Source organism: Phyllopteryx taeniolatus, chromosome 1 (assembly GCF_024500385.1).
Source record: "Phyllopteryx taeniolatus isolate TA_2022b chromosome 1, UOR_Ptae_1.2, whole genome shotgun sequence".
Classification (NCBI taxonomy): domain Eukaryota; kingdom Metazoa; phylum Chordata; class Actinopteri; order Syngnathiformes; family Syngnathidae; genus Phyllopteryx; species Phyllopteryx taeniolatus.
In genome coordinates, this window is record NC_084502.1 from 28,806,724 (window position 1) to 28,830,668 (window position 23,945).

General features: G+C 40.8%; 1 protein-coding gene across 13 annotated transcripts in view; it reads left to right on the plus strand.

Annotated features, from left to right (window-relative positions):
- LOC133484008 (vang-like protein 1) overlaps window positions 1-23,945 on the plus strand; it is a 67,746-nt gene that overhangs the window by 35,255 nt on the left and 8,546 nt on the right. For 7 of the 13 annotated variants that reach the window (XM_061786024.1, XM_061786034.1, XM_061786044.1 and 4 more), the window contains 2 exons: window positions 12,509-12,940; window positions 13,721-13,896. In XM_061786024.1, coding sequence (XP_061642008.1) covers window positions 12,509-12,940; window positions 13,721-13,896 — 608 coding nt within the window. Of the gene's footprint in view, window positions 1-153; window positions 7,577-7,701; window positions 7,908-7,999; window positions 9,583-10,016; window positions 12,417-12,508; window positions 12,941-13,720; window positions 13,897-23,945 lie in introns of those variants that run through there. The other 6 variants (XM_061786112.1, XM_061786096.1, XM_061786087.1 and 3 more) reach the window with 5 other exon arrangements.

The window sequence follows — 23,945 nt, forward strand, 5'->3', positions numbered from 1 at the left end:
CTCCAGCACGCCCGCGACCCTAGTGAGGAGAAGCGGCTCAGAAAATAGATGGATGGATGGATAATGTACACCACAGCACCCCATATTGACAGAAAAAAACTTCCTTGTAGAAATGTTTGCTGATTTATTAAAAAAGAAAAACTGAAATATCACACAGCCAAAAGTATTCAGACCCTTTGCTGTGACACTCATATATTTAACTCGGGTGCTGTCCATTCCTTCTGATCATCCTTGAGATGGTTTTACACCTTCATTGGAGTCCAGCTGTGGTTAATTGTACTGATTGGACTTGATTAGGAAAGCCACACCCCTGTCTATATAAGACCTTACAGCTCACAGTGCATGTCAGCGCAAATGAGAATCATGAGGTCAAAGGAACTGCCTGAAGAGCTCAGAGACAGAATTGTGGCAAGGCACAGATCTGGCCAAGGTTTCAAAAAAAATTCTGTTGCACTTAAGGTTTCTAAGAGCACAGTGGCCTACATAATCCTGAAATGGAAGACGTTTGGGACAATCAGAACCCTTCCTATAGCTGGCCGTCCAGCCAAACTGAGCAATTGGGGGAGAAGAGCCTTGGTGAGAGAGGTAAAGAAGAACCCAAAGATCACGGTGGCTGAGCTCCAGAGATGCAGTCGGGAGATGGGAGAAAGTTCTACCATCACTGCAGCCCTCCACAAGTCGGGGCTTTATGGCAGAGTGGCCCGACGGAAGCCTCTCCTCAGTGCAAGACACATGAAAGCCTGCATGGAGTTTGCTAAAAAAAACACCTGAAGGACTCCAAGATGGTGAGAAAGAAGATTCTCTGGTCTGATGAGACGAATATAGAAATTGTTGGCCTTAATTCTAAGTGGCGTGTGTGGAGAACACCAGGCACTGCTCATCACCTGTCCAATACAGTCCCAACAGTGAAGCATGATGGTGGCAGCATCATGCTGTGGGTATTTTGCAGCTGCAGGGACAGGGAGACTGGTTGCAATCGAAGAAAAGATGAATGCGGCCAAGTACAGGGATATCCTGGACAAAAACCTTCTCCAGAGTGCTCAGGACCTCAGACCGGGCCGAAGGTTCACCTTAAAAAAAGACAATGACCCTAAGCACACAGCTGAAAGGGTGCTTCTACTAAATACTGAGCAAAGGGTCTGAATACTTATGGCTGTGTGATATTTCAGTTTTTCTTTTTTAATAAATCTGGAAAAATTTCAACAATTTCTTTTTTTTCCTGTCAATATGGGGTGCTGTGTGTACATTAATGAGGAAAAACATGAACTTAAATTATTTTAGCAAATGGCTGCAATATAACAGAATGAAAAATTTAAGGGGGTCTGAATACTTTCCGTACCCACTTTATCTAGATGCACAGGTTACGATTCAATTTAAAAGCGATATCTTAACGATACGATTCGGTTCAGTATTGGATTTGGTGCGGAAACAATGCAATAGTTAACATTTGTTGACGTAGACGTCAGTCATAAAGAACTTTAATTTGACTTGACTTTGAGTTCATTTTGAATGCTATAAAATGACATATGTCAAACCCTGATTTCAAACATGTAAAAGACCACTGAAAATTGTTGCTTTATGGCACTAACAATCTTTAAAAAATGCATTATATGCATTTTGAAATATTAAAATTGATTATTTAAATAGACCACAACTATTAATTTGGTAGAGAAAACAATCTTCACAAACACAGTAGTTAAAAGACAAGGGTGGTCCAGCACACGATGCCATTCAAGCTACACATAATGCTTGCTTTTTTTTTTGTTTTGTTTTTTGTCTTTTTGGGGTCGCAAAGTACCAACACGGGAATGTATACAGTGCCGTACATTAGGTCCCTTCTCAAAGTCTTATATTTTTGCATAGTTTCCCCACTTTAAGATCATCAAACAAATGTAAATATCAGACAGATATAACCCAAGTGAACTGAAAAGACTGTTTTTGAATGGAGATTTCATTTATTTAGGGAAAAAAAAACTATTCAAACTCACCTGGCCCTGTGTGAAAGGAATGACCCCTTAATCTAATAACTGGTTGTGTTATACTCACCAGCAGCAACTAAACTCGTTTTCTATAACTGGCAATGAGTCTTTCATATCTCTGTGGAGATATTTTAGCCAACTCTTCCTTGCAGAATTGTTTTATTCATTCATTCATCTTCCATACCGCTTATCCTCACTAGGGTCGCGAGCATGCTGGAGCCTATCCCAGCTGACTCTGGGCGAGAGGTGGGGTACACCCTGAATTGGTCGCCAGCCAATCGCAGTGCACATAGCAAAAATGGGGGGTTTTCAAGCATGAATGGCCTTTTTAAGGTCGTGCCACTGCATTTCAATCGGATTCAAGTCTGGACTGGGCCAATCCAAAACCTCCATTTTATTTTTTTAAGCCATTCAGAAGTTTACTTGCTGGTGTGTTTTGGATCGTTATCCTGATGCAGAACCCAAGTGCACTTCATCTTGAGGTCATGAACTAATAGCTGAACATTCTCCTTGAGTATTTTCTGTTAAAGAATAAAATTCATGGTTCCACCAATCACAGCAAGTTGTCCAGGTCCTGAAGGAGCCATGCACCCTTTTTTTTTTTTCCTTAATAAATGAAATCATTTTAAAACAGCATTTTAAGTTCACTAGGGTTATATTTGTCTGATATTTACATTTCTTTGATTATCCTAAACATTAAAGTGGCGAAACTATGCAAAAATATAAGAATTTGAGAATGGCGCCAATACCTATTTCACTGCACTGTATATGACCCAAGGGAATTGCCGAGATCTACCCACCTTTGCCATATTGTCTGCACATTTACCATCCGCTGCACACATTTTGTGAACGCTGCTTTGCTATCGCTCTGACCACGAAAGTAGCTTAACTACTGAAAAGCTATTTGATGTTGAAATAGTAATGCTATGAAGAAATGTACTTAAACTAGTAGTGGTGCTAGTGCCCACCACTGCAGATTTCAATTGTAAGCAAAATGTTATGTTTTAAGCACTTGTTTTAAGAGATGAAAATGTAAAGCCTCAGGCAACCGATTCCTAGCCTCGCGGTATCCGGTCCACGCCCTACAACGGATGTATCTCAGGATTCCTGGCAGGTTTTGTATCGATTATGGAGTCTGCTACCGATACAATCGAGAGCTCTCTCCTATACGAACGCCTATCCGGTCACATTGGTTTAGCGTTCCCAACACTATTTAGAATGTACACAGCCACTCCCACCACACTCCAGTTGCACAGCCAGGTCCACTACCCTTTTCCTGTCTCTTTCCCCTCCTGTCCCTGTCCCTGACCCTGTCCTGTTCTGTCCTGTCCTACGTTGTCCTGTTCTTCTCTCACAGTATGTAGCACCTGTGTCCCGTATAAAACTCGAAACAGTTTGACATTATAGTATGCATATAATTTTTGGTTTTGTGACGTGAAAAAGGTGACGTAACACAGTGGTAAACGTGCCCCTGTCCCAGCTTTTTTGGAACGTGTTGCAGCCATCAAATTCAAAATCTGTGAGTATTTGCAAAAAAACAAAAGTTTACCTGCTTGAACATTAAGTAACTTTTCTTGGTAGTGTATTCATTTGAATATAGGTTGAAAAGGATTTGCAAAGCATTGTATTCCGTTTATATTTACGTTTGACACAACGTCACAACGTGAGTTTTTTAAACAAGTGCTATTTCCTCTTAAATATCACCTAAACAACTGAGTCACCTATTGAATTTTTTGGGGGAAATTTGAGGATGCAAGAATTGACTTGTCCCAGAGTTGCTTTTCGGAGTTATACCACTGTTCACCCTCATACAGCTTCTTGTTAAGAATCCCACAGGTATTTTTCCTTCTTTTATAACTTTAGGAGCCACAGCTGCAGTTGTATTTTCTGTAGCGTCGATTAGTGTGTTGTTTTGCACGAGAATTTTTTCCTGCAAAAAGCACGGCTCTTGTTTTTATACCATGGCAGGAGATGGTCAGTTAGAAACCCCACACATTTTGCACTGGTCATTTTTAGACACCTTCAGGCACCCACATCACTCTAGGTTAAAATTTGGCTTGATGTACAACTTCTGCCCCTGCATTCACATTGCATATTATGTTAAAGAATAGATAGGATTTTACAGATTTTTTTTTATTCACTTATAAAATATATTTATAATACAACACCTATGAGGACAAAAGGTCCTCCGTTCGAAACTCAATAATTTCTGCAAGTAGTTTCTAGAATTGTGGCCGTTTTGTTTGGATTTCAGAACCAATTTTCCCATTGAGATTTACTACACAGTATGTAGAATAATTAATTCCAGCCCAAACTATCAACACCATAAACGATTTATTAACTGTACTGGCAACGTTTTAAGTTATATTATAACATTGTTAACTGCCATTCAAATAAAATCAGTATTTAACTATTGCAATATTAAAGTTACGGTATGTAAAATTTTTTGTTTAAAAAAAAAAAAAAAAAAAAAAAATTTTTTCACCCGAGCAACTACTAATTAAGCTTATGAGCTCCTCTAACATATTTCAGTATTTTTCAGTGCTTGATCCTTTGTATTTCGTGTCCACCAGAGACATTCCCTCACTGGTTCACTTGGTGGCGCACCGAAAATGACGTAGCGGAAATTACGTACCGGAATTTACACATTTTACTGAGCAGTCGGTGGAATGCAGCCCCTTTTCTCCTGTTTGTAAAAAACATGTCTTTTTTTGTAGCAGAAAATAATCATACAATAATTACTGTGGAAATGAAAATAATTACAGTGAACAAACGTAAGACATATTTCAGAGGTCTCTTTGTCTATTTTTGTTTTTTTGTAAATTAAATGTCCAATATATATATTTTTTTTCAATATTTCCCGTTGCCCAACAAGGTGCCCAACGTAAAATGCACGCACTGAACAATACATGCACAAAACGCAGCAATAATAGGGAGTAACTCACTCTCTCTGCATTGTTCTGCTGGCGATATTTCTGTCTGATATCTTCATCACAAATGCAGACAAGCTTCAATGATAAAATTAAAAAATAACAGCCGTCTGCCGCTAATGAAATCCACACATCTTCCCAAGGACCCCTAAGCTGCCCAGCAAGGTGTTTGACGTAACATAAATGAAGTTCAGCACTGTCTGAGCAATGCATGCACAAAACGCAGCAATAATAGTGAATTTCCAACAATTGCCTCTTCCATAGAATCACTTTTCTCCACTGGCTGTCCTTCTAAACAGAATAAAAATTTTATGAAATGATGACACTCGTTTGCAAGCATTGAAGCATTACTAGTAGCCTTGTCACTCTTCTCTGAATTTGGGAAACCTTTATAGCGTTTGAGTGGCCTTTCTTGTCCTGAAAATTTCTACAAATGTACTTTGGTACACACAGACACATCCACGCAGACACACACACACACACACTCACACACATACACACCCACCCACACACACACACACCCACACACACCCACCCCCCTTGCCTACCAGGAGTGAGTGGAGTGCACTAGTTCAATGTTTTGTTTGCAGCTCTCAGATTGACAAACAGCAACAAAGAGGGTTTTAATGGACAGTTGTTTTACACAAGCAGTTATTTTTACTCAGCTGGAGAAAAAAAAAAGCAACAATATGCTATTGGAAGCAGATGACAAAGTGCACATTATGTAGTTAGCGTGCTACAGTATATTGCACTCAGAAGTCACCATTGCAGTCTTTTAGGACCTCTTTGTTTCTTTTTAGCAATCCTAAAAATATGAAGTTTTATTGACTAAAATATTTATCGAACAAAAGGAGACTGTACACTGCAATATTCTCAGTAGTAATTTAATATAGGTAAAGTCCTCACTTTGTGGATCATTCCATCGCTTTAAATAGTTGTCTTATTGAACTGCTCTGGGGAAATTTAAGTTCTGTCTGCTCCTTGCCACTTCCTCTCTTTCACCTACTTTCATGTGATAAAGGAGACTGGGAACCTGTTGTCTTTAATTGATTAATCCTATGGAGAAATGTGGGTCACTACTGTCTATTTTTATTCTGGGAGTCTAGAAAAGATTAGAGATGTATTAACCCACCTTGTGAAGTGTAGTTGATTTGTAATGATTTAGTTCATATTAAAATGCCCAAAATGTGCTTTGATTTAATCGTAACGAAGGATGTGGAGATTTTTTTGTTATTCTTGTAAGCCCCACTGGGATCTGGCGTCGCGTTACCCTTTTACCATATGAATCCAAGTCAGACATCTCATTGTCTGCTTTGCTACTTGTGTAGTAATTCTTCTGCGATAGTTTCAACTGCTGAAACATCAGCAGCAGGGAAGACCAAATAGTCAATTTATTTAACGATTTTAATGTCCGATATTGTATATGCTATCACTAAACACATCTCTCTATATTTTTAAAGAATTAACTGTAAGTCAATATACCATCTATTGCTTGCTTTTTTGCTTTCAATTATCTGGTGAATGCAAAAATTCCCAAATATTTACACAAATACCTATAATTTAGCTTTTTGTCGCATTTTGAGCAAAGGTTATTCTTTTGATTATTAAGGATAAGCGATATGAAAAATGAATGGATAATTCCCTTGTTCATTTTATGAACATGTCGTTTTGCAACTCAAAGAACAAAAGATGTCTGTTGTGTCCGGCAGGTGATGTTATTTAAGCCCAAGCACTGACCTTGTAAATAAATAAATAAAGTCTTCATAAAGAGAGAACCAATTATCCTTTTTTTTTGTGACCACTTGGTGTGTTTTAGCACAGTGTAAATTCAGTGAATAATGTCAATGTACATGTTTCGAGTTCAAACCTTCCATTGCTGTATTTCAACATGCTCTTCTCACACATAGGCCAGAGACTAATTTCTTTCCCAAAGTACTTTCCTCCTCCTCACCCACCCACCCAGCCCTAAACCCCCACCCCCGCGACAGCCGGTGTTTCCTCTGCTTTGTGCCGGCAGTTTGTTGTGACTGCCCTGCAAAGAGTCCTTATCGTTGTTGTTATAAGGGCTCTGCTCTAACATGGCTGACCTTCATTACTTGCGGATGCAGTCTGACCCAAAGGTCAGTTGAGCCCAGTTGGCATCGAGCACTGTTTTCTTTTTCTGCTTTCCATTTTTTATCCCTTCCTTTCTCACATGATTAGACAACCTCCTCTTCCATCCATAGACTAGAAAAAAAAGTTGAACACAATCCAGTTCTGCGATGCAATTATTAACTGTCAGACGTGTATAAAGAAATCAACCACTAATGCAATGTCACATTAAAGCATAATACAGCTGCAGCTCTGAGGGGGAAAAAAGGAGACCACAGCAAAATAAAATTTATTGCGCCAAGACAAGAAAAATATTCCTGCGACTGACAGGGATGACACCTTAGAACATGCAAGGGAATAAAGAATGACGCTCCGAGCGATCCCTTTCTTGCAAAGCTATCGCCAAAAATGGCCGGCCATATGGCGAGATGCTCTCGGCCGCTTGCCAGCTGATCGTCTGCCGACCAGGATTTGAGTAAATGGGATCCGGAATCGTGATGAGTGAACTCCCTTTGGATCGCCTAGAAGCACCCAAGCTTCATTCAGAGCTTCCTCCGGATGATATTGGAGACGAAGGTAACTCGGTTGCAGCTCGCGTTAGCTACATTTAGCGAGCAAACACGCTCCTTCAATCCTTGTTACATAAAAGCATAATTTAGTCCCACCAGTTGCCAGAACTGATTTGAATTTTCCATTTACAGCTCGTCCAACTTGCAGTAATTCAACACCCGCAAGTCGAACATCTTTTAGGATTGCGACGAAGAAAAGCATTTTTTTTTTACCTATGCAAAACACATCATCAATAAAAAGTATTCTCTAGTAATCGTATGTATTTTTTTTTCCTTTACAGGTTATTCATCCAGCAGACGTTCGACTCCCATTCCAGTACGTAGTGCCAACAAAAAAGGTAATTGAAAGCTTTTTTTTCCTCCACGTCCCGTCGACAGGAATTTCAACAATGTATTTTTATAGTAATAGTTATATTTCTAAATTGCGCAGGTTGTGCTGCAAGCAGAAGTATGGACTGGTTTCAAGGACAATGACAACCGCACAAGATCCCATTCACCGCCACCAAAGAATAAAATCCAGATGTTGATAAAACTTTGCTAGATTTTATGCGCAAGGTAATAAAAACCTGGACTATTGAGCAAACTGTACAGGAGGAGAATTACGTGGAAGAAAGTGCACGTGTCGGAGCTTCATTTGTTCATGCATTTTTTTCTAATGTAAATTCTGTACATTGTTATACTTGTAAATAAAGTTTTCTGTCAAAAGTACTTTCTCAGTGTTGCTTTATGTTCACGTTTGAGATTTTCACTAAAGAAAAAAAATACTGGTGTCAAAGTCATTGTTCTACTTGATCTGTCTGCTTTCACAAAAAGGCTTTCTTCTTTTTTTTCCCTCCAGAAACAGATTTGGCTGAAAGTAACCTATATTTGACTGCTGATTACTGAAGAATGGTATAAGCTAGAGACAAACTTATTTTTCTGGTGAAAGAAGAGACTCAGATCTTTCTTTTGGTGGTTTTGGTGTTGACATAGTCATGGTACACAATATTCTGTGGGACTTGAAAAATGAGTGAAATTGCTCGAAAATACCTGGAAGTCTAGGGGTTCCTTGCTCAGGAAACGGCTGGCAGTGAATGAGTTAAACAAGTGGCTATGTTTAGCAGGGCCAATAATCGACAGCTCAGTTTCCTCAGGGTTGATGAGCAAAAAGTTACAGGACATCCACTGTTTAATCTCAGCAAGACACGACTCCAGATTAGCGTAGGCTAGTTAGTTTTAACAGCATGTATAGCTGAGTATCATCGGCATAACAGTGAAAGCTAATCTTATATTTGCGTCTAATATCGCCAAGCGGCAGCATATGAATACTGAACAAAAGATGGCCGAGTACTGATCTCTGCGGGACTCCACAAGTGACATTGTAATACTCAGAGGTCACATTACCATGTATTACATGGTGCGTCCTACCCGAAAGATAAGATCTAAACCAAGAAAGTGCTGGGCCTGTAATACCAATACGTATTTCAAAGCGATCTAGTAGTATATTATAATCAACGGTAGCACCACAGCCCATCCCAGGTCCCAGGGCAGGGGGCTCCCTTTGAGGAAACACTGGAAACAGTAAAATATTACTGAAAGATATTACTCAAACCTAAAAATGATAAAAGCATAACTATTGAAGTGTTGTACACCTCTAGTGCTACATGAAAGAAACTGCCTAAATACAGTTCAGTTGTATTTAACTTTTAAATTCCTTACATTTGCATTTAATCTTGAAGAACTGTTCATTTTCAATTCATTTCGGTACAGTATTTGTGTAACTTATATGCAATACATTTTAATTGAATCATGAAGGAATGTTTGTCTATATGTGCCCTGTGATTGGCTGGCGACCAGTTCAGGGTGTATCCCACCTCTCGCCCAAAGTCAGCTGGGATAGGCTCCAGCACATCCATGACCCTAGGGCGGATAAGCGGTACAGAAAATAGATGGATGGACTTCATGTAACAAGTTTGAGAACCACTCATTTAGAGCATGTATTTGCAGGAAAGAAATGGTAAAAAAACAAAAAAGGTACAGTATTTGGTCTCTTAATTTTTTCCAGAGCTGATTATACAGTAACTTTGAGCCCAAGTTAGAAGACTGAAATATCACACAGCCATAAGTATTCAGACCCTTTGCTCAGTATTTAGTAGAAGCACCCTTTTGAGCTAATACAGCCATGAGTCTTTTTGGGAATGATGCAACAAGTTTTTCACACCTGGATTTGGGGATCCTCTGCCATTCCTCCTTGCAGATCCAATTAATAATCTGTATTTTCAAATATCAAATTGATTATTTAAATAGACCACAACTGTTAATTTGGTAGAGAGAACAATCTTCACAAACACAGTAGTTAAAAGCCAAGGGGGGTCCAGCACACGATGCCATTCAAGCTTGGACCTCGACTGCAAACACATAGTGCTTGCTTTTTTTTTTTTCTTTTTGGGGTTGCAATGTACCAACACTGGAATGTGTACAGCACAGGTGTCAAACTCAAGCCCTGGGGCCAGATCCGGCCCGCCACTTGATTTTATGTGGCCCGCGAAGGCAAATCATGTGTGTCAACTTCCATGATTCTAGTTCAAATCTGCACCGAAATTTCAAATTGTCATATATCATGGATGGGTGGATCGCATATATCATAAATGATAATGTTGAGATACTGCAAACATTTTTGTTACCAAACATGAACAACCCATGACCCTTGATTTCTGATTCCAAAACTAGTTCATAAATTTCGTGTGTAAATATGATGAGACGATTAAAGATTTTTATGGTTTCACAGACATAAAGGCCCTCTGAGGGAAACTGTAACTACAATATGGCCCGTGACAAAAATGAGTTTGACGCCCCTGGTATACAGAGCCGTATATTGGCCGCCTTCTCAAATTCTTATATTTTTGCATGGTTTCCCCACTTTAAGATCATCAAACAAATGTAAATATCAGACAGATACAACCCAAGTGAACTGAAAATGCTGTTTTTGAATGGCGATTTCATTTATTAAGGAAAAAAAAAACTATTCAAACTCATCTGGCCCTGTGTGAAAAGTAATGCCCCCTAAACCTAATAACTGGTTGAGTTATACTCAGCAGCAGCAACTAAAGGGTCTGAATACTTATTTGCTGTGTGATATTTCTTTTTCTTTTTTAATAAATCTGCAAAAAATTCAATAATTCAGTTTTTTTCTGTTAATATGGGGTGTTGTGTGTACATTAATGAGGAAAAAAATGAACTTAAATGATTTTAACAAATGGCTGCTATATAACAAAGAGTGGAAAAATTAATGGGGTCTGAATACTCTCCATACCCACTGTATTGTAACTTCCATGCATAGTTTTCTTTTCTTCTTATTTTCATCTTTTAACACTCCATATTGACTATTGACAATAGCCTAACAGAAAAAGCAGAGCGCACAAGTCTGACGAGGTGTACTGGAAGCTGCTTCATTTGCAGACCTTACGCATTGTGACAGTTTGTGTCCAAAGTGTGTACATTTAAGCAATATTTTTTCCGAAAATCTTTCAAGGTGCTTGAGTTGAGGTTCGGCTACTGTCACACGTTCCACATATTTTTGAATTGTCAGCTAAGTTGCAGAAGGTTGCCTTTGGAACATGGGCACCACTGAAAAAGTACTTAATGTCACACTATAATCCTTGTTTTCTTGACATAAGCAAGTGATTTTTGTCTAAATTCTATGGCAGACTTTATTTTTGAAATGTTTTATTTTTTATTTTTATGTTATGAGGGTAAGCGGCTTAGAAAATGGATGGATGGATGTTTCTCTCAAAAAATGTTACCTGCCTGTGCTGTTGGATGAATATACTGTAAATGGGAAAAAAAATAATGAAATAAGGAAGACTATTTTGTCGGGCTGCAGCTATTGAATATTTTTAGAATAAATTATTCACTGATTAATTAAGTAATCAGATGAAAATGTATTTTGCAAAATGCCACTTTTATTGTTGTCCACTTGAGTTCGCCATCATCATGTTCCACTGTGTGTGTGTGGCTATAACAGTTGAGGCTTTGCCTGGTGATTGACATGGTAGTCGGCAAATGAGAGTGTAGAGTTGGCTCTTGATAGCTCAGGTTAGCGCTTGCCGTTAAGTGGCTAACTTTGCCAGTCTGCGTCTTTAAGCGCCAGTCAGTTGTGGCCGTAGCGACTCATCTATGCTTGCATGATTATTATAGTTTTTTTTACCATTTGTTTAATATAATTACTAAATCATGCCAAATTTCTACACGGAGTAGTGCGTGAGTCTGTAGAAACATTAGTCCTTGTGGAAAAACGATCACTTTAAAGTTTCGAGGCAGAGATTTTACTTTAACTTTTTTGTGTTACGAAAATTCAAGTTATTCAATAAATTGTTTCAGCCCTACTATTTTAAGGGGTGTCATTGGATATAATATTTTTAGGGAGGAATTGTAGTGTGGCATTGCTGGGGCTTTAAAAGATTGCTCGTTGAATGGTAAATTGTGTTGTGTATGTTTTCGGGCGGCACGGTGACCCGACTTGTTAGAGCGTCAGCCTCACAGTTCTGAGGCCCCGGGTTCAATCCCCGGCCCCGCCTGTGTGGAGTTTGCATGTTCTCCCCGTGCCTGCATGGGTTTTCTCCGGGCACTCCGGTTTCCTCCCACATCCCAAAAGCATGCATTAATTGAAGACTCTAAATTGCCCGCAGGCATGACTGTGAGTGCGAATGGTTGTTTGTTTCTATGTGCCCTGTGATTGGCTTGCAACCAGTTCAGGGTGTACCCCGCCTCCTGCCCGATGACAGCTGGGATAGGCTCCAGCACGCCCTAGTGAGGAGAAGCGGCTCAGAAAATGGATGGATGGATGGATGGATGTTTTCGTTCTTCTTGTACGTTTTCAGTCAACAATTAAAAGCATTGTAAGCTAAAGGAACATCTTGCTCATTTCACCTTATTTGAAATGTGTTGCCCATATTTGCAGGATGACAACTGGGGTGAGACCACCACGGCCGTGACTGGCACGTCGGAACACAGCCTTTCTCAGGAAGACATTGTGCGCATCACTAAGGACCTGGAGGACAGTGTGGGGCTTGACTGCCGCCGCTATTTTACGCTCATCCTTGCAGCGATCCTGGGCCTCCTGGTCTTTTTCTCACCGCTGGCCTTCATGGTCCTCCCGCACCTGCTCTGGCCAGAGAAGCTGCAGAGCTGCGGCACGGCCTGTGAAGGCCTCTTCATCTCTGTGGCCTTTAAATTGCTCATCCTGCTGCTTGCTGTTTGGGCCCTCTTCTTCCGGCCACCACGAGCCAGCCTCCCGCGCCTCTTTGTATTCCGGGCTCTGCTTGCTGTTCTGGTGCTGCTCTTTGTGGTCTCCTACTGGTTGTTCTATGGCGTGAGGATACTAGATTCGCAGGTGAGAACATGATCTGCTGCTGAATGCATGCTAAATACAGTGGTGCCTTGAGATAAGAGTTAAATTTAAGCTCGTAACTCAAAATACTTGTGTATCTTTAATCGTCTTTCCGCATTGAAATGAATGGAAATGCCATTAATCTGTCCCAGCCTCCTCCCTTAAAAAAATTATTATTTTTTTTTTTTTTAAAAAGGAAAGAAGCACTATATTATACTTTAGAAAAACAGAGTAATAACATAATTTGCTTCTAAAACTGCAATAATTGATACTATGTGTTAGCATGTCAATGGCATTTTGCATTGTTTGTTATCATTAAACTAATCAGTTTATGGCAATTTTTATCCAGTTCATTCATCCAGAAGCACATTTGAGGACATTCCACACATTAGTCCTATAACGTTATAATCGTAGAAATGTTCCAAAGTCTCAGTAAGATGAAGAATAACAGTGTGACCCTTAATTTATTAAAGTAACATAAAAACGGTGTCCCAATGCTTTTGTCAAAAAGAATATATTCCGCTGTTTTACATGGGGTAATGTAACAAGATTAGAACACTACTGACAAATTTATTTTCCCTACTGTGGTGTGTGGTAATTCTAATGCTAGCATGCTTGTAAGGAAATACACAAATATTGCAGTGCTTTGAAATATATTTTAATATTCATGTGTTCTACATCTTGTCCTACATCTGCTTCATGCCTGCTTTTCGCTTGTCTTTGCAAATGTAGTGACTCACAGTGGTCTACTCTCATTTCATTCCTCATGCATGTGCCCTCTAGGATGAAAACTACCAGGGGATCGTGCAATATGCTGTGTCACTGGTGGACGCGCTACTCTTCATTCACTACCTGGCCATCGTGCTGCTGGAGTTAAGGCAGCTTCAGCCCTACTACTCTGTGTGTGTCACACGTTCCACAGATGGCGAGACCAGACACTACAACTTGGGACAACTCAGGTAAGAAAAGCAGCAAGCAATGGGAAGATTGGAGAATACTGTATGTGTCAAGACACTCTGTGCTGGATGGAGAAAAGCAGCCCCAACCAGACTGTAACCAAACATGATGTTATTGTATTCTTCAATTTTGCAATAGGGGTGGAACGGTTTTTCAAAACCCTCCACACGCTTCGGTCAACTGTTGCGGTTTGGGCCGCATGTGTCCAGATCGATTCACGCATAACTTTTTTTCCTCATTTACCACTGAGGTGAAACAGTGTGTACACTCCAGAGCAATGTAGCAAGTTAGCCAAGATGGCGTCACACATGTCAGGTCATCAGTGTCGAGCCCTTCCAGCAATGCAGCAGCTAATGATATTGCAGCGGGGCTGGTCACCAGAGATCTTGCGTTGGTAGAGCTACAGACTCGGTAGAAGAACTGTAGTAGGCTTACAATGGCACTACCTCGTCTGTATCTCTCCAACATAAGATCTCTGGTACATACAACAGACAACCTGAAATTACGACTCACTGGAAATCGCTAAGTTTGTGATTCGTGACTGAGGTGTGTTGATTTCCACGGTAACGTTGCTTCACTCGAGGATATGACATGCTAGCATGCTAGCCCCTGAAAAGTGGGAGACTGCTAGGCATATACACAAGATGTTGTAATTCCTACACCGTGTGACTGATTTGGATTAAATTTATTTCAAATCCATTGTGGTGGTGTTTAGAGCCAAAAAGATGAGAATCTGGTACATGCGCAAACTACTTATGCATTTGGCAAATCAGTTCAGAGCACTTCCGCCTCGTTCGGGAGAATAAGGAAAGCAGCCCCTCAAAGCACCCATAGGAACCTTTCATGTCTACAGGTACAATGTGTTTTTTTTAAACACGAGATGTCACCAAAGATGACAATAGAGGGTCTTTGGGGCTTTGTTAATGTTTATATGCATGATATCATATTTGTATAAATAAACGAAATACATTTTCCAATGCAGCCCTGTGGGGGACACAAGCCAGTGTAAACTGCAGGCCGGTCCCAAGCCCGGATAAATGCAGAGGGTTGGGTCAGGAAGGGCATCCGGCTTAAAATTTTGCCAAACAAATATGAGCGTTCGTCTAAAGAATTCCATACCGGATCGGTCATGGCCCGGGTTAACAACGTCCGCCCCTGAAGAATGAAGAAGTGATGGGTAAGTACGGCATCCAGGAAAGGAACTTGGAGGGACAGATGGTGGTAGACTTTGCAAAAAGGATGCAAATGGCTGGAGTGAACACTTTTTTTCCAGAAGAGGCAGGAACATAGGGTGACCTACAAAAGCGGAAGGAGAAGCACGCAGTTGGATTACATCTTGTGCAGATGATTTAATCTCAAGGAGGTTTCCGACTGTAAGGTAGTGGTAGGGGAGAGTGTGGCTTGACAGCATAGGATGGTGGTGTGTAAGGTGTCTCTGGTGGTGGGAAGGAAGATTAAGAAGAAAAAGGCAGAGCAGAGAACCATGTGGTGGAAGCTGAGAAAGGAAAGTGTTGTGCGGCTTTTCGGGAAGAGGTGAGACAGGTTCTCGGTGTACAGGAGGAGCTTCCAGAAGACTGGACCACTACAGCCAAGATGATCAGAGAAACAGGCAGGAGAGTACTTGGTGTATCTTCTGGCAGGAAAGGAGGGAAGAAGACTTGGTGGTGGAACCTCACAGTACAGGAAATCATACAAGGAAAAAGGTTAGCTAAGAAGAAGTAGGACACTGAGAGGACTGAGGAGAGGGAAAAGGAATACATTGAGATGTGGCGTAGGGCAAAGGTAGAGGTGGCAAAAGCCAAACAAGACGCACATGAGAACATGTATGCCAGGTTGGACACTAAAGAAGGAAAAAAGGATCTATACAGGTTGGCCAGACAGAGGGATAGAGAAGGGAATAATGTGCAGCAGGTTAGGGTGATTAAGAATAGAGATGTAAATGTGTTGATTTGTGCCAGCAATGTGTTGGACAGATTGAAAGAATACTTTGAGGAGTTGATGAATGAGGAAAATGAGAGAGAAGGAAGAGCAGAAGAGGCAAGAGTGGTGGACCAGGAAGTGGCAATGATTAGTAAGGGGGAAGTTAGAAAGGCATTAAACAGGATGAAAAATGGAAAGGCAGTTGGTCCTGATGAAATTCCTGTGGAGGTATGGAAGCATCGAGGAGAAGTGGCTATGGAGTTTTTACCAGCTTTTTCAACAGAATTCTAGCGGGAATGAGAAGATGCCTGAGGAATGGAGGAAAAGTATGCTGGTGCCCATTTTTAAGAACACGGGTGATGTCCAGAGCTGTCGGAACTATAGAGGAATAAAGTTGATGAGCCACACAATGAAGTTATAGGAAAGAGTAGTGGAGGCCAGACTCAGGACAGAAGTGAATATTTGCGAGCAACAGTATGGTTTCAAGCCTAGAAAGAGTACCACAGATGCATTATTTGCCTTGAGGATGTTGATGAAAAGTACAGAGAAGGTCAGAAGGAGCTATATTGTGTCTTTGTGGATCAAGAGAAAGCGTATGAGAGGAACTGTGGTACTGCATGTGGAAGTCTGGCGTGGCAGAGAAGTATGTTAGAATAATACAGGACATGTATGAGGGCAACAGAACAGCGGTGAGGTGTGCTGTAGATATGACAGAGGAGTTTAAGGTGGAGGTGGGACTGCATCAAGGATCAGCCCTGAGCCCCTTCCTGTTTGCAGTGGTGATGGATAGACTGACAGATGAGGTTAGACTGGAATCCCCGTGGGCCATGATGTTTGCAGATGACATTGTGAAAGCAGGGAGCAGGTGGAGGAACAGTTAGAAAGATGGAGGCATGCACTGGAAAGCAGAGGAATGAAGATTAGCCGAAGTAAAACAGAATATATGTGCATGAATTAGAGGGGTGGAGGGGGGAGAGTGAGGCTACAGGGAGAAGAGAGAGCAAGGGTGGGGGACTTTAAATACATGGGATCTACAGTCAAGAGCGATGGTGAGTGTGGTAAGGAAGTGAAGAAACGGGTCCAAGCAGGTTGGAACGGGTGGCGGAAGATGTCAAGTGTGTTATGTGCCACAAGAGTCTCTGCTCGGATGAAGGGCAAAGTTTATAAAACAGTGGTGACGCCAGCTATGATGTACGGATTACAGACAGAGGCACTGAAGAGAGAATAGGAAGCAGAGCTCGAAGTGGCGGAAATTAAGATGTTGAGGTTCACTCTAGGAATGACCAGGTTGGATAAAATTAGAACTGAGCTCATCAGAGGGATGGTCAAGGTTAGATGTTTTGGAGACAAAGTTAGAGAGAGCAGACTGGGATGGTTTAGACACGTCCAGAGAAGAGAGAGTGAGTATATTGGTAGAAGGATGATGAGGATGGAGCTGCCAGGCAAGATAGCTAGAGGAGGACTAAAGAGAAGGTTGATAGATGTCGTGAGGGAAGACATGAGGGCAGTTGGTGTAGAGAGGAGGATGCAGGAAATAGGCTTACATGGAAAAGGATGACGCGCTGTGGCGACCCCTAAAGGGAAGAGCCGAAAAGAAAAGAAGAAGAAACGATAAACATTTTCCCAAACGGAACAGTGGACAGGCGGCACGGTGGCCGACTGGTTAGAGCGTCAGCCTCACAGTTCTGAGGACCCGGGTTCAATCCCCGGCCCCGCCTGTGTGGAGTTTGCATGTTCTCCCCGTGCCTGCGTGGGTTTTCTCCGGGTACTCCGGTTTCCTCCCACATCCCAAAAACATGCATGAATTGGGGACTCTAAATTGCCCGTAGGGATGACTGTGAGTGTGAATGGTTGTTTGTTCCTATGTGCCCTGCGATTGGCTGGCAACCAGTTCAGGGTGTACCCCGCCTCCTGCCCGATGACAGCTGGGATAGGCTCGCGACCCTAGTGAGGAGAAGCGGCTCAGAAAATGGATGGATGGATGGAACAGTGGACGACTAGTTAGAACATCTGCCTCACAGTTCTGAGAGCCCGGGTTGAAATCCAGCCATGCCTGTGTGAAGTTTGCATGTTCTTCCCGTGCCTGCGTGGGTTTTCTCCGGATACTCCGGTTTCCTCCCACATTCCAAAAACATGCATGGTAAGGTTAATTGGAAAGCTCTAAATTTCCTGTAAGTATGGATGTGGGTGGGACTGGTTGTTTATACAGGTATGTGCCCTGTGATTGGCTGGCGGCCAGTTCAGGGTGTACCCCACCTCTCGCCCAGAGTCAGCTGGGATAGGCTCCAGCGCGCCCGTGACCCTAGTGGGGAGAAGCGGTATGGGAAATGGATGCATTTCATACACAAGGTAACTCATTGTGCTTTACATTATTAAAAGCATATAAAAGCAAAGGGAAAAAAACAGCTCATAAACATTTAAAAGAGAAAAATAAAAGTACACTTAAAACAGCGTACAGTGCAAGAAATATTTAAAAGTGGAAATGCTCTAAAAAGCATGAGAAAAAACTGTTTTTTAACCTGGACACTTGGGGATGATGTCCCCTCTGTTGGCAACTTATTCGATTTTTGTGCAAAATAATAGCTAAATGCTGCTTCACCATGTTTGCATTGGATTCTGTGCTCCACTATTTGACTTGAGTCTGTAGATCTCAGAGCCCTACTGGGTTTGTATTCCATGAACCTTTCTTTCATGTATTCAGGACCTAAACCATTTAGTGATTTATAGACTTTAAAATATATTCTAAAGCTGACTGGGAGCCAGTATAGAGACTTTAGAATTGGAGTAATATGCTCTGACCTCTTTGTTCTGGTCAGAGCCCGAGCTGCAGCATTCTGAATGAGCTGCAGCTGTTTAGTGCTCTTTTTGGGGAGTCCAGTCAGAAGACCATTACAATAGTCAAGTCTACTTGAGATACAAGCATGGATGAGCTTCTCCAGGGGCCTCATGCACAAAAGGTGTGTACGCACAAAAACGTGGCGTACGTTCTTTTTCACGGCAAAGGTCAGATGTATCAAGAGTGAAATGACTGGAAACATGCGGTGCCTCACGCCAACTGCATGGCTGGTGTACGCCCGTTTCTACAGCTTTTGGTGCTTTAGCGACACATAGAGGTGATGTTGGGAAACTGTTATCATAAATATGAATATCGAGACACATGAACAATTAGAACTGATGAACAATTAATGCCCGGCAACATTTGATTTCAACAATGTAATTGAGGCAAGGAATTCATTTGTTAACCAGTGTATTTAATGAGCCACTGATATTTGTGAGGACACCTATTAATTGATCAAGGCGATCATTTATGCCGCCAATTGCCCTCACAATCGCTCCGTGACTCCAGCACATGCACTGAAAAAAAAGAGTCCTTTGAATGTACTTAATTTGAACATGTACATTGGTTGCACATGATTAAAATGTGTTAAAATTAAAAATTTTTTAGGAGAAGAGGTCAATTTTAAATCACGTCCAACCGATGCACGTTCAAGTTAAGTAAATTCATTTACTTAATTTGAACATGTACATCAGTTGCAAATGATAAAAATGTGTTGAAATGACATAATTTATCCCTCTTCTCCTAAAGATTTTTTTTTTTTTTATTTCAGTGTGCGTGTCCTCTCCTGTGTATTAAAGTAATACATTGAGTCATCAAAAAGGACTCAGTTTTTGATATCCTCTTTGATATGCTGATGTGCTTCTATTTGAATTGAAAAGATTTATTACAAATACCATACATACAACATTTATGCATGAATCTTTATCTCACAGGGCTGAGTGTAGGTTACTGTATGAACACATTTGTTATGAGTTATAAAAATACATGGTATTAACCTTGTGGTGTGATCAGAGTCAGCCACATGTCCTCCCACCACCCGAAAGAGTAGTGTCACCCATGATCACAGCGATTCTCTCCTCAAACGGGGTGAGGCCCTCCGCGCCGGTTCTTCCGCCTGTTTTGAGCACACTTTGGCGATGGGCAGCTGCCCTCCGCTTCACATCCCCCTTAATGTCTGACCACTTCTTTTTTAGTTCAGCGTGCGTGCGCTGTTCCGACCCCACAGCATTGACAGCCGCACACCCGCTGTCCCATTCACTCCTCTTTCGTGTGTTGTTAACGCCAGAGGACAGCGTGCCAAAGAGGATTTTCTTGCGCACCTCTGCTTCATTGAGCAACTTCACATTCAGAAAAATAATTTTTCTTCATTACCTTGCTCATTGTCCTTTTTTCCTGATCATACAGAGATCGGGATCTCAGGTGGAGGAGTTCATTTAAATATGATTTGCATATTTAAATTTGGGCATGGACAGGGAGGAGTCGGCTACTCCAGCATGTGCGCTCATTTCCACGTTGATTGGAATGTATGAAGGAAATGTGCTTGGATTCATCCGTACGCACAGATTCATGCATCTGGATATTTTTGTGCGTACGTTTTCTGGATTTGAGCGTACGCCATGTTTTAGTAGGAAATCCACGCATGTATTTGTACATGAGGCCCCTGGTCTCCTTGGCACATGCAAGCCTTCACTCTGGATATGTTCTTCAGATGGTAGAAGGCAGTTTTAGTAATGGATTTCATATGACTGTTGAAAGTCAGTTCAGAATTTATCAATACACCAAGGTTTCGGACTTGGTCTTTGGTTTTCAAAGAGAGTGACTCCAGGTATTGACAACAGCAATCCTCTTTTGGTCATGGTCTCTCATTTACTAAATAAAAGTAAGGCTGAATTTCACAAGAAGCGCAAGTAAATAAAAAGAGAAAATTGAAAAGTGTTCAAATAAAGTGCTTAAGAAAAATAAAGTTTGAGTTTCCCCTTTTCTGTTTGGTATTGTGACAAAACAGTGAATCTCAAACAATTTTTATATTTTAATTTAACAAATCTTAATAACGGGACCATTTTAGAGGTTATGTTTGTTTAAAACCTTTGTTTTGTTTCATAATGACGTTTCACATATGCACTTTTAATAAGTGCTCCCAGTGGGAACTTCTCACTGAGAAGTACAAACAAAAATGACACTGACCCTTCGATTTTAAGCAGCATTTGCTCCAAATGTTTTCTTCGTTTGTCAGTCATTTTCTGATCTTTCTTCGTCTTTAACTCAACTTACACAATGAGTGTCTTTTATCTCTCCCCTGCTACATTTCTCCTCGTCTCTGTCTGGGCTGTGCTCAGACAGTAATTACGGCCTGAGATACAGATTTAATTTTGCATGTGATTGGTCAGTACGGTTCATCACTACCGTAAATGTTGCGGCACCCCGTATGTCTTGAATCATATCCTTTCTTTTTGGGCTATGGTGTGGGTATGTATGGGACTCTTTCTGGGTCCGGACACGGATCGCAGTTGACCAGTTAGTGACCTCTGTATGTTGTCACAATCGAGCGAGCTCGAGCGAGCTGTTTAGCTCCTTAGCTCACTAGCTAGTTAGCTCACAGGCTAGCGAACTCAATAAATAGTTAACTTTCCCTAAAGTGTCATAAGTGTGTGCATCTACGGAGCCAAAGCCATTATGCCAGCGGCTTGCTGCATTGTGAGCAGCACGCCAGTGTTACCACAACAATGAAAATGTATTGAGTCCGGAAAAAAGTATTGTGTCCATTGTATTTATTTAACGATAACCCACCCTACTCTACCTCTGATTGGCTAGTGCAAAGTCAGGACTCTGTGCTTTATGCATCCCTGCTCATTTTTGTGCATGTCAGACGCAGGACGCACATCAAACGAGATCCCTGCATGTATTTAACTTCGTCCAGGAACACTAGCCATAAAGAAAACATGAATTTTAATTCCACTTCAAACAATCATGTCATCGATCCTAGATATGTTCTTTAGCAAAGCATACACATGAAGTGAGCTATTCCGTGTTCCACATTGGTCACGTGACGTTCTGCACATTGGATTGTGTGATGTCGCAATATTTATGGTCCTGACTGGAGACACACATCAATGCTGCTAGTAACATAGATGAAGTTCATAGAGTGAACTTTATGCATGAGCTGAGCTCATATACATGATTATCATCAGTCGACCTTTGTTAAGCCAAGCCACCTATTTTGCATGAGAAAAACCTCGTAAACAATCAATCCATCCATTTTCTGAACCGCGGGTGTCAGTTGACTTTGGGCGAGAGGCGGGGTACACCCAGACCTTGTCGCCAGCCAATCACAGGGCACATACAGTGCCATGAAAAAGTATTGGCCCCCTTCTCAAATTCTTAGATTTTGCAGTTTCCCCACTTTAAGATAATCAAACAAATTTAAAAATAAATAAACGGAATATACAAATATAACCCAAGTGAACTTAAAATGCTGTTTTTAAATGGTGAGTTCATTTATTAAGGAAATCAAACTATTCAAAGTTACCTGGCCCTGTGTAAAAAATTAATAATAATTTTATTTTATTTTTTCTTTTTCTTTTTTTTTTTTTTTTAAATGAATGTTCCCCTTAACCTAATAACTGTTTGGGCCATCCTCAGCAGCAACAACTGAAATCAAGCGTTTTCTATAACAGGCAATGAGTCTTTCACATCTCTCTGGAGATATTTTAGCCCACTCTTCCTTGCAGAATTGTTTGAATTCAGCAAAAATTTCGGGTTTTCAAGGAAGAATGGCCTTTTTAAGTTAATGCCACTGCGTTTCAATTGGATTCAAGTCTGAACTTTGACTAGGGCACTCCAAAACCTTCTTCTTCAGGATTTTCAGTTAAAGAGCAGAATTCATGGTTCCATCAATCACAGCAAGTTGTCCAGGTCCTAAAGGAGCAAAGCAGCCCAAGACCATCACACCATCACCACCATGTCTGACAGTTGGTATGATGTTCTTTTTCTGAAATGCTGCGCTACATTGACGCCAGATGTAACGAGAGACACACCTTCCAAAAAGCTCAACTTTCATCTTGTCAGTCCATATAATATTATCCCAAAGGTTTTGGGAATCATTCAGATATTTATTTATTTATTTTTATTTTAAATTTTTTTTGCAAACGTAAGACAAGCCTTTGTTCTTTTTGGTCAGCAGTTGGTTTCGTCTTGGAACTCTGCCATGGAAGCCATTTTTGCCCAGTCTCTTCCTTATTATTGTGTCATAAACACTGACCTTAACTGAGGCAAGGGAGGCCTGTAGTTCTTTAGAAATTGTCCTGAGTTCCTTTGTGGCCTCCTGGATGAGTCATTGCTGTTCTCTTGGGGTAATCTTTGTAGGTCGGGCACTCCTGGGAAGGTTCACCACTGTTCAATGTTTTATCCATGTGAGGATAATGGCTCTCCCTATGGTTCGCTGGAATCCTAAAGCTTTTGAAATGTCTTTTGTAACCCTTTCCAGACTGATAGATGTTAATTACTTTATTTCTAAACTGTTCTGGAATTTCTTAGGATTGTGTCATTTTTTTGCAGCTTTTTTACATCTTTTGTCGGACTTAATTTTACCAGGACAGATTCTGTTTAAGTGATTTCTTGAATGAACAGATCTGGAGGTAATTAGGCTTGGGGTGTGATCAGTGAAAATTAACCAAAAATAGTGACTAGCCCCAATTAATTAATGATTTAACCAGGGGGGTAATTACTTTTTCACACAGGGCCAGATACATTTTCATAGTTTTTTTCCTTAATAAATGAAATCACCATTTAAAAACAGGATTTTAAGTTTACTTGGGTTATATTTGTCTAATTTTAAAATTTGTTTGATGATCTTAAACATTAAAGTTGGGAAACTCAATGAAAATATTAGAATTTGAGAAGGGGGACCAATACTTTTATTCACTGCACTGTATCAATAACCATTCACACTCACATTCACACCTACGGACAATTCAGAATCAGAATCATCTTTATTTGCCAAGTATTTCCAAAAAAACACACAAGGAATTTGTCTCTGGTAGTTGGAGCCGCTGTAGTACGACAACAGACAGTCAATTGACAGAGAACACTTTTGAAACATAAAGACATTGACAAAAAACAGTCACTGAGCAAGTTGCTAGTTATCTGGTAATGCCGGTAAATTTTTTAATTTTTAATTTTTTTGGACAATTGTGCAAAAAGATGCAGAGTCCTCTAGCGCTTAGAGCAGTTTGAATGACTAATATTGCAATAGTCCGGTGCAATGACCATTGTGCAAAAGGCGCCGAGACTTCA